At 48.7% G+C, this 11,176-nt stretch overlaps 1 protein-coding gene across 1 annotated transcript; it reads right to left on the bottom strand.

The window, feature by feature from the left end:
• Nucleotides 1–1,154: 1,154 nt before the first annotated feature.
• Nucleotides 1,155–9,846, bottom strand: C2H8orf76 (chromosome 2 C8orf76 homolog). The gene is made up of 6 exons (XM_035317400.1): nucleotides 9,443–9,846; nucleotides 9,092–9,187; nucleotides 6,155–6,298; nucleotides 4,857–5,374; nucleotides 2,601–2,733; nucleotides 1,155–1,494 (listed from the first exon to the last, which is right to left on the bottom strand). Exons 1-6 carry the CDS (start codon nucleotides 9,566–9,568, stop codon nucleotides 1,288–1,290), a joined length of 1,224 nt encoding a protein of 407 aa, XP_035173291.1. The 5' UTR covers nucleotides 9,569–9,846; the 3' UTR covers nucleotides 1,155–1,287.
• Nucleotides 9,847–11,176: the final 1,330 nt, after the last annotated feature.

The following is an 11,176-nucleotide window of genomic DNA, read 5'->3' on the forward strand; positions in this document are numbered from 1 at the left end:
AACTATCAGAGGTAATTTGACACGGCTCAAGGCGATATTCCATTTTTCTGGGGAGATTTCACAGTCGGCTTAGCAGTGGGACAGGGTACACCAAGTATTAGCGGCCCATTTCCTAATGAGCTTTAAAATCCATCCAAAAGCTGCAGATACAAAGTGTGCTCGTGTATGGTGAATGACATTTCAACTGGGCGGTATTGCAAGTTTCAGCACTCTTCAATACTGCAGAAAGAAAACATGGAAATGGAAAGTCACAGCAAATTACGTCTGAGAGACTCCCAGTTTTAAAGTCCAGTTGTTAACATTTTTCCAAAACGCTACTAAGAGTTTAAGGGTCAGGGTTTAACAGGAGATAAAATGGGGGAAACAGCACACTTTGTTTGCCTCAAATCTAAATTGTTTCAGACCAAAGAAACTACAAGATCTTCGCTGCCTTCTCCTGTGCCAGCCCACAGCAGACGTCAACGCTTCAGAGCATAAAGCAAAGTGCTGTCACTGGGAAGCAAAAACAGAGCATAAGGATCTGTAAGACGTAGGAACAACACTGCCAATTTCCCCAGCAGAGGATTTTTTTTCCTTGCAAGGTTTTACAAAGGATATGCTCTGACTAAACACTCCTCAGCACATATAAACAGCCTTGACAGTTATTCACCTTCCTTGTATAAGCACCCTGAAGACTAGGCTGTGGCTAGCTCCACGCCTGCAAAAGCATTTAGCCTAGGCAAAAATCTCCTTCCAGTTCCAAGTTAAACAGTTGCTATTTCAGTATTTTCCCCCCAAATATGGACTTATTCTTATTGACAACTTTGCAGCATAAATACATTTAAGATTCGTAGCCACTCAGCTCTGAACAGTAAATCAGTGTCATGTCAACGAATCAAGAAATAATAATTTAAATTAAAATGGCTAATTCCTGGTCTCTAAATGCAACCACGTAGGATTTAGAACCGAGGAGTTTTCAAACTGGGCATCAGAAAGGAAGCCTTACATTCCACCAGCATCACAGACCCCCCCAAAAAATCACAGGTGCTCTAGAACCCTGTGAGGTTTGTGACGGAAAGCCACCTCCGAAAGTTAAACTGAAAGGGCAATTTTACACTGGGTTTCTTACTATTTTTAATATAAATGTATCAGAGAGCAAAGAAAAATACGAGCCATTAGGACTTTAAGTGCGGAGATTTATGTACATTCTTAAAAGATATACAGCAAGAATTCTTAAAAAATATGAACATTTCTGCAAGTATCATTCCATGGGCATTTGAAGACACGATAATACAAACAACAAGACTTCTATGTAGCCAGAGGTGGGTTATGTGTATCTGAATAGAAGTGTCTGTCAGAGTGGCACAGATCGTCCTGGAGCTCACCAAACCACTTGCTTTCAAATTCTGAGGCCGAGGCAGTTACCAGTGATGACAGTGCTGACGAGCCTATGCATTTCACCTCACCCTGGAACTCCTCTTTTAGTTTATCCGGTATCAGATCCGCCCCCATAACCTGCCAACAGAGTAAGAAAGAAGGTGGGAAAAAAGGAAATACCTTGCAGAGAAAACAAGGAACGTGACAACAGCCAAGCCATTTACACACGAGCCATACTCCACCTAGGAGACGCTTCCAAGCCACCATTAAGTTGTCTGCCTGTTGAATTCTGCAATAAATATGGAAAATGAAGAGCCTTCAGAGTGCACAACCCCTCCCATCTTCTGTCTCTGCTTCTGTGTGGGGATTTTTACACTGAATAGCAAGGGAAATCTCACCGGCAGCTCCGTGTTCAATGCCCACCTCCCTGGAACACCGACTGTGGTCTCCTGCTAGGGGGTGTCAGGCGAAGGGAAGTGGGGACAGGATTTTCTTTTCACCAGCATTTTCGAAACCTGCGATAGTCTGCATGCTACTGCCCTCTTATGGATGAAACCCCACAAGATCGTCTGCCAACTTGGCAAGTAATTTGGCTTTTAGTAACTTAAACCTGTAATGCTGGCAGCAAAGTTAAAATCCCGCTAGCTTCTTTTCGTTCTTTAAAATAGAACTCCATAAATGACACCACAAATGTTTAAGCTCCGTGAATAAAGCCATACATTATTAATCTCCTTCTCCGTAGGTCTTTAAAATTAGAAGCCAGTACTCAAACCGAACAAAGAAATAACCTAAAAGGTTGTCTCTGGCTTTTTCTGAAAATTTGCAGAAGGAGCAAAGAGTTCAACAATCCAGTGGCCCTCGATGCAATCTCCACTCGCATTTCATGCCCGTGATTCACTTGGTGGCATCTGAAGTTCCCACGATAAAACCTGCATCCCAGGAAACGCACGGCGGTGATGATGCAAACACAAGTCCAATGAGGAACGTAACAACCCTGAGCGCTCCCGCAAGGAGAACCTCATCAGAACAAAGATCCACCCGCGTGACACACGGCAGCGCCGAACAGTTCCGGATAACACACTCCCAGGGCGCCCGCCCTGCCTAATTTACCTCGCTTCCCAGCACAGTTAATTAGCCGAGGGGAGTGTCGGGCACCTGTATGCACCACCTGGCCCAGGCACCTCACCCAGGACCCGGTGCTGAGCTGCCCACAGGAACCTCCACCCAGAGCAACGTCCCCTTACCTCGCTCAGCAGCAGCAAGGAGGTCTCGGTTAAACCAAACTGTGCCACCCTGTCATCAATTTCTTTCTGACTTTTTATGTTGTTCTCCAGAGCAAACGATGCCTGTTGTGACTGGGCAAGCTGCAGTAAAAGCCTGAAACGAAAACGGCAGTTGAAGAGGGGACAGCTGGAGACAGAGCACGTCAGCAAACCTAAAACCAACTGCAGTATCGTACTTTGAAGCAGCTCTTCTCCCTGAACTTAGGCAGCTGCACAAACTGAGGAGAAACGAACACGTGTAGCAATCTGCTCTGGTTGTCCTAGGAGCTACGCTACTGAGAAGTGCCTTTAAAAAACAACATACCAACTATCTCCGCTTGCTCTGCACAAACATCCTCCTCCCCACGTAGTTATGCCACACTTCAGCAGAGCAGCTCGGGTCCGCAAGCAGGGTGCTGTGCATCAAGCACCCCCCAGGCTAAGGGCGAACCAGACAGCAGTGCTTTGCTGCAGATGGCACCGATTGTTGCAGCGATTCTCCTTCTAACCTGAAAAGCTAGAAATTAGGTTTTGTTCAGCCAAACACCAAATACCCTCAACTATCAAATATCCTGGCGGTTTCCAGAGTCCTCCTCCCACAAGGGGGATCCCAAACGTGTCAGCAGAGGGAGTATCTGTGCATGTTTAACGGAGCAGCCACTGAGACTTAGCAGGATCATACTGAAACCCCACTTCATACATAAATAAAATAAAAATATATCGCATCTACCACAGCTAAATGTAGCAGGCGTTATAATAAAGGCGTGCATTTGCAGCAAGACAGAACATACGATCTCAGCCGGCAGTTTTCACGTGAGCAGCATAGATCAAAATCTCCCCGTCTCAGCCAACAAACCATGGGTACGTTGAGAAAAGTTTTCACAAAGAATTCAAAGTAAAAATGGGAATGAGCTTTTCTTACGGAACATCTTTGTTTCAAAGTTTACATAGCAATATTTTAAAAACGGAATATTGAAAACTAAACGAAACCATTTCTCCATTTCTGCTGCTGGCCAAACTAGAATTATTACCCATTTATAATGCTCTGAAGCAGACCCTCAGTTACTGAATAAGCCATACTCACACCCCTTTTCCAGGTGCCATTTACCCCGCACATGCAACATCCACGTCTCACTTAAAATCCAGCTGAAAACTTCAGATAACCTGACACAAAAACCCTGGGATGGGAAGCAGTTCCCCCTGGACAAGTGTTGATGCGAATATAAACCACAACCACCACCTTGTGAGTCTGTGCAGAGAAGCGAGGAGATCCCTGACTTTACAGTGGCCTCAGTGCTGAGCCACACACTGAAATAAGCAGCCCAAATTATGTTAATACGAATGCGGCTTAATATCGGACATCGATACTAAATCTATTAACTTCCCCCAAGCAGCAATTAAATCCCCCTCTTTCAGTCGAAGCACGGTTAAAGACTACTCCGCCTGTTTTAGTATTTCTTAACAATTGCCCGCACAGGGCAGTTAGAGGGTGTTCTCTGTAAAAATGTTCAGAAGTTCATAAAAGGGCATTAAGCACAGTCCGTGACTAACACGTTACCGAAAGGCAAGAGGAAAAAAAAATCAAGGCTATTTTAACAAAAATCATTTCCTAATTATCTCTTTGAAAGACTGTGTTGTGGGGATTTCTGTTGTGGACAAGAGTTTTAGTAAGGGAAAGAAGAAAAGGGAAGAGCATTTTAACGCAGCCCTGTCAGTCAGCTGTCACGGAGTTCATTTTTCAACCTCATCCATTATGCAAATTGGTGTATTATTAAAATAACACGCTTTTGCTCAAGCATGAGGCTTCCAGCAAATAAGGCAGGTGGCACTCACAGAGGGAAGACGGGCTAGCCTCCCCTCTGGGGGCCTTCAGCTGCTGCATCTTTAACAGCAAACCAGAGGGCAGCCACGCCCTAACAGGAGCGTCTGTAGGAGAATAACCCCTTCGGTGTACAATTATTTGAAAAAAAATCACATAATGAGATCGCTAAAAACAAGTTTTGCTTCTCAAGGTTGCATGATGCTGACTCTTTCCACCTGGATCTTAGTCGTTTGTTGCTGGTGGACTTTTCCTGCTACATCTCAAGCAGTAGCAGGGTGCCTCTTTGTGTCGTCAGTGCTGAAAAAAGCCTTGACGTTGAAAATGGAAGCTGAAAATCTCAGGGCTGGGTAACAATATGCTTAAAATCGTCCTGGACTGGGAGAAGTTAGCATTATCCTAAGAATGCATTTCATTACCTCGCTCTAACAAATGAGGCACATGCCTTTATCCCAACCTCCTTCGACACGCTCTGCTCCCAGGACTCGGAGGCTCCCTCCTTCCCTTTGTCCTTTCTCTCAGGTTCGTGTGAAGCGCAGAGGGTTTCTTTTACAGCTTGGCTGCCGTTACAAGTCCCTGTGTTCTCGCTCTTTGTCTCTGTAGCACGGCCGGTCCAAAGGCCTTCCCTCTGGCTGCCTGATCGGTGAGGCTGGAAATGCATCTCCCTTCCAGCTGATATTTTGGAGGGGCTGTCACTGACACTAACCTCTTCAGAGCGATTTGCGTTTGTTTCTGGAACGCGGAATGGAGGCAGACTCTCTAAAAGGCTCACGTAAGCTTCAGCGAGTAACTTCCAGTACCAAGGGTGGAAGGGGTGTAAGCAGATCAGCTGCTGCAGACACAGGATCTTTTTTTCCACGTTTTTCAGATCCTGGTAAATGGCAAACTGCAGGTTGAGAACAGTCGTTAAGTGATCTGTGTTAGTAGCGCCGCTTCTCTAAAAACAAAAGATACAAGATTAGTAACAGAAGAACAGAACCATCCTTCAGAGCCTAAGAGAACGACTCCCTGAACAATGACAGACAAATACCTCTGAAGTAATTTTTAAAACATTTTGAAACGACACAGCGTGACACGGATCATGCCAGATCAGTCTGGCAGCACTGCCTCCCGTTGCCTTGTCCCAGCCTGAAAGACAAGAAGGCCCCTGACCATTTCTGCCCCTGAACTCTGTCATTTGCTTATTTGCCTCCAGTTTCATACAGCTGCCCTTCTTGATGGTATAAATACCTTTTATATACAACAAACAGCAGCAGGAAGATTTTAGCAGATTTCAGAGCCTCTCAACATTTTCCTCTATGGAAAAAACTCCATCTAGGTACAAACTTGGTGGCAGTTTGGCAGCGAGTACATGGAAATAAAAGGAAGTTTTGAACTGTCACTTTTATAGTGGGAAGATTTAAGCCCTCGTTTATCCCCTTTCTTATAAATCCTATTACGTTACGTTAATTCTGCCCGGCAGAGCATGATATTTAGTCCCTTCCAGGACTACCAGCCTCCCTGCACGGGGAGCTCACTGTGGTACAGGGTGTTCTGATTTCTACAGGGTGATGCTATCTGCAGTGACAGTTACCCTCTGCTTACCAAGCACTCCGAGCACTGAACATGCTGAAGGATTACACCCATGAAGATTATTTTTCCAGAAAACGGTCCATGTAAAAGGACCACCGGCAACGTTTTTATGTTCATAGCGTAACAGAAAGATTGTACGAGTTACCATTTTTTCTGCAATATCCAGAGCCTCCTGGTGCCTTCCTAGTTGGGACAAACACCGAGCCTGGCCCTCCTGGACATCCCGCCTCATGGCGACGTTACCGGGAGGTAAGAGGAGCAAGCAGCTGGAGTACTCACACAGAGATTTCTAGTGGTGTTGGTAAAAAGAAAAGGCAAACAAAACAGGGAGAAACTGTCATTTGGAGGCAACCCTGACAGTACGCTTTGTTTACAACTACAGTCACAGAGAGGGTCCAGGAACTGAAGCCCAAATTTTCGTGTCTCCAGACTCGGCTACCACCCACTGCCAGCAGCGCACAAAGGACCTGCTACCACGGGGTCAGAGAGCCCAGCTCTGAACTTCCCAAGCGTGGACAGCAACGAGCAGCCCCAGCCCCAACCCACGTCTAGGCACGGGCAGGGATTGTAGGAGGTCACCTACTGGCCCAGGGCATACGTGACACAAGGCTGCTTCATCGCAGCTAACTCAGTGATCAGAGCGCTCGGCCGGAATTAGGCAGACGGTGCTTCAAATCCACGTCTCGGCGAGAAGCTATGAACCTGCGAAGGTCTGAGCAACAAGAAGGGCTGTCCCTCACCTCACATGAATAATCAGCAAGTCGGGGAAGACCGCATGGAAAGTGAGCCTCCATCACTCCTGTACGGCGGCTCGGATTTGCGTGAAATAATTAAATATTAATTGGTTCAAGGAAAAAGACAAGAATGAGCAATACTCTGTAGCTTAATGCTCAGGGCACTCACCAGGACTCCAATTAACATTTAAATACATTATATTAAGTATTCAGTGATGCTGAGACTGGAATCTTCGTTCCTTCCTCTCTGTGGGAGAGCTCAGACCAAAAGACTAAAGAGCAGAGCTCGTTCTCCCATCTCTCTAACTATTTAATTATTCCATTGCAAACTCGAATAGCTCTGACAAAAAGAGCCCACAAGCAACACCCCCGAAATACCTCCTGGCCTAATGGCCAAAGTATTTCTCTTCCCTGGTAAGCTCACATTCCTTCTCAAGCAGAAGCGAGAGCTCCCAGTGAGTGCAGCAGGCATGAGGGCAGGGGGACCAGAGCAGGGCTGCAGGATGTCCCTGTCTGCCTTGCTATGTGACAAAGGGGTATAACCCTGGCAAAGGTTTGGCATTATCAGCCCAAGCGGGTTCTGCAGTCCTAAAAAAAGGCCTAGAATACTGCTGTCCTTGGTCTCTCCTATCCACTAGCTTCAGCTGGCATCAAAAACTATTCACAATGAGTGACAAGATTCCCATTTACTTATTTCCAGCCCCCTTTCTGAGGTCACTGCTCTCAAATCTGTGATTTTACATGCAGACACTCTCTACCCTGGCTCTAGTTCTGCCACAGTCATCCAAGATCACACCACCAGACACGGCTGACGTGGATCACTGGGACAGAAGATAGTCAGGAAGCGAGAGACTTTCTGTTTTGCTGCAGATCTGTGGGGTGCCAGTCCCTCGTGGGAGGGCATGGCAGCACATGGCATGGAGCAAAGCTCTTCACGAAAGTGGGATGCCTGGCTGCAGCCTTAGGAATCTCCCTCTGCACACCTCTGTCAAGTCATTCAGGGAGTCTTAGCTGAGACTGGAAAATGTCTGTCAGGTACAGACAAGGTGACAGCAGCTATGGAATAATGTTTAAAAGCAGGACAGGAAACAGAACCACGAATCCAACAGGAAAGGCAACAGGAGTGTAGTCAGCTGCTGGCCTGACTGCTTTGAAATCAGGGAGCACATAATGCAAACCACAGCCTGGAACAAAGAGTGATCAGAGCTGAAGCATGGGCAGAAACAGCTGAGTTTGACCAGGAAATATGTCTGGGAAAGCAAAAGACAGGATCCTGTAACTAAGATGGTAGAGGCAGGAGAGCACTGATGATGAGGAATGAAGCTCAGGAAGCAGGCAGTGTGGAGAGGACTTTTTTGTGGGGACAGGACAAGGTGCAGTGGTCAAAACATGGATCACAGGAAGTTCGGCACCAACATGAGAAAGCACTTCTTCACAGTGAGGGTGACAGAGCACTGGAACAGGCTGCCCAGGGAGGTTGTGGAGTCTCCTTCTCTGGAGATATTCAAGGCCCATCTGGATGCCTACCTGGGCAGCCTGCTCTAGGGAACCTGCTCTGGCAGGGGGGTTGGACCCGGTGAGCTCTGGAGGTCCCTTCCAACCCCTACAATTCTGTGATTCTGTGGTCTAGGACTGCAGCATGCAAGAATGGGGACCATAAATGCATCCCAAAGGCATAACCAGCCACGTAGAGCCAACAGAGGGGTGGGACAGGCAATGACAAGGCTCACGAGCCAACTGTCAGGGGCCTGACGACTCCAGTCAGCCAAACCCTGACAGCCAGAGGGAGCTCTGAGAAAGGTGCAGGGCAGCCAGGTGGTGGCCTGTGAGGTGACAACCTTTGTGGGTAGAGGCATGATCCCCATGAGCACAGAAACCAGCATGTTAACTCCTGACGAACATGATTTCAGTGATTGCAAACATCAGCCCTGCTCACTGCTGCGCTGTTCAGATAGATATACAGGCTCAGTCTGCATCGGCTCCGAAGTCAAACACCATTTCTTTTAGGCTGGCTGATTCACCTTGGTTCCCGTTGCCTCCAAGAGATGACAGCCGGCTGAGAGAGCTTGCCAGAACAAAGCTAACTGTTATGGTTTGGGCAAACTTTAACCAGCAGAGCGCCTCCTCCCCAGCGGACGGGGCTGTGGGGCCTTCAAAGGTGCCATCGCGCCGGGATTTCGGTACCACAGGGCCTAGGGTCACAGCTTGACCAGGAGGTTTTTTTAGAAACCTATAGATCCACTCAACACACTGAGGACTACAGGGCCTGTATTTAGTGTCCCGGTAGCTGCTACTGACCAAGGCACAGCCTCGCCCCCAACCCCGGTGCGTGAGAGCGGTGCGGGTACCTCAAACTGCCGCTCCCTGTACGCCAGGTCAGCCCGGAATTTATTGCCCGTTAAGATCTCGGCGTCCTCCTCGCCGCCCGTCTCGCCGCAGAACCACTGGGGGCACAATAAATAAATAAATCAATAAATAAATAAAACGTAAAAAACATTTGTAAACCCACGGCCGCCACGCTCGGAGGCGCTCCGGGGCGGCCCCCTCAGCCCCCGGTTCCTCCCTCAGCCCCCGGGAGCCTCCCTCAAACCCTGGTCCCCGTTCCCCAAGCCCTGGGCAGGCAAAATCCCGGCCGGGGCCGGGGCCGCCACATCCCATCCCGGCCCCACACCCCGCTCCCCGCCCCCCGGGCTCCTCACCCGGGGCTCGCAGCGCTTGGCGCTGTAGGGCTGCCCGGCCCCGCCACCCGCGCCCCGCTCCCTGCCGCCGGAGAAAAGGGACTCGGCGAACTCGCAGCCCAGCGGCGGCTCCGTCGCCGCCTCCATCGCCACCGAGAGCAGCCCAGAGCGGCTCCCTCCCGGCCGGCCGGCGGCAGCGCTCCCCCTGCCGGGCCCGGGGGGAGGCTGAGGGGGCGGCGGGCTGTGGGGCTGAGGGGGCTGCGGCCGCCATTTTGGGCAGGGCGCTGTGGGGAAGGGGGTCTGGGCTCCGAGACACGGCTTTGGGGTCGTGCTGGCAGCGCTGAGCCCCTCGGGGAGAGCCACAGAGTATGAGGAGAGGCTGAGGGCACTGGGGGTGTTTGGTCTGGAGAAGAGGAGGCTCAGGGGAGACCTCATTGCTCTCTGCAACTGCCTGAAAGGAAGCTGTGGGGAGCTGGGGGTCGGCCTCTTCTCACAGGTACCTAGTGATAGGCCTAGAGGGAATGGCCTCAAGTTGTGCCAGGGGAGGTTCAGGTTGGAAATGAGGAGACATTTCTTCTCAGAAAGAGCAGTCAGGCATTGGGACGGGTTGCCCAGGGAGGTGGTGGAGTCACCATCCCTGGGGGTGTTCAAGGGCAGGTTGGACGTGGTGCTTAGGGACATGGTTCAGTGGGTAACATTGGTGGTAGGGGGATGGTTGGACCAGGTGATCTTGGAGGGCTTTTCCAACCTTAATGATTCTGTGATCCTGTTCCTAGCATTTGTGCATTGGTTTTACGAGGTAGGTGGTAAGAGAGCAAAGTTTACACTCCCGTTTGGAACAGGACTATTGCGTTTCCCATTGCTCTGCTGAAGATCCTTGTCACGAGTCATCCTAATGGAAATTTAGAAAGATACCATAAGAAATATATGAACTTAAGTGTCCCATGCTTAGGTGAATTAATTGCATAGCTGTGGAGTTATTCTGTTGGTATCTTGGTCCAGTGTGCATGCCAGGGTGGGTGGGAGAATATTTCAGTAACTTTTCCGTTTGATTTCAGTTCTCGCCCAAGGCAGAATGGGAAACTTGAAATCTCAGGCTTTCCGAAGACAGGACTTCCCAAATCTCCCTGGACTCTGTATTGTTGTGCTATGGGAAAAGGGGACACAGCAAAGTAAAGACTGATCCTAGAGCTTCTTTAAGACTTTAAGACTCAGATATACCACTGCTGATTAACAACACTTAGCTATTCCAGCTGTCTGTGCTGGCTCATGCCACTGCCTTACAGAATGTGTATTGTGTTTTAAGCATACCGCAACGCTCTTTCCTCTCTGCCCTGCTGGCCCTTTCATCCAGGGAAATCCATTTCTTCCAACCAACCCACCATACAAGTTCAGAGAAGGTGAGCTGAAAAGTTGTCCTTGTACTTCCCTAGCCTGAAAATGGACTCATGAACCCATGCCTACCAGAACAGCATTGGAGGCCAAACCACTGCTTGTATGGATAATTTGAAAGGTTTCCTTCTAGTAGAGATGTGAGAACGTGGTGGAGGGTGCTTGATTGTTTTTTTTTTGTTGTTGTTGTTGTTGTTCTTTCTGAGTGGATACATGCTCAGAATACCAGCATAGCTATGACTGGAACTAGCATCAGCTGGTATAAATCCTTGGGTAGAAACTAAACATTGGCAGGTAGATTTGACTAGAAAATGAAAGGGGATTGAGGTTTCTTTCTCTTCTAAGCTGACTGTTTGGCAAACA

Source organism: Oxyura jamaicensis, chromosome 2 (assembly GCF_011077185.1).
Source record: "Oxyura jamaicensis isolate SHBP4307 breed ruddy duck chromosome 2, BPBGC_Ojam_1.0, whole genome shotgun sequence".
Classification (NCBI taxonomy): Eukaryota; Metazoa; Chordata; class Aves; order Anseriformes; family Anatidae; genus Oxyura; species Oxyura jamaicensis.

Excerpts from the sequence above, each read along its gene's own strand:
- C2H8orf76 (XM_035317400.1), bottom strand. The coding sequence starts at position 9,568 with ATGGAGGCGGCGACGGAGCCGCCGCTGGGCTGCGAGTTCGCCGAGTCC. Across the intron at positions 9,188-9,442 it reads CCAAGCGCTGCGAGCCCCGG|TGGTTCTGCGGCGAGACGGG; the intron begins GTGAGGAGCCCG and ends TTGTGCCCCCAG. Across the intron at positions 5,375-6,154 it reads TGGATATTGCAGAAAAAATG|AGAAGCGGCGCTACTAACAC; the intron begins GTAACTCGTACA and ends TTTTGTTTTTAG.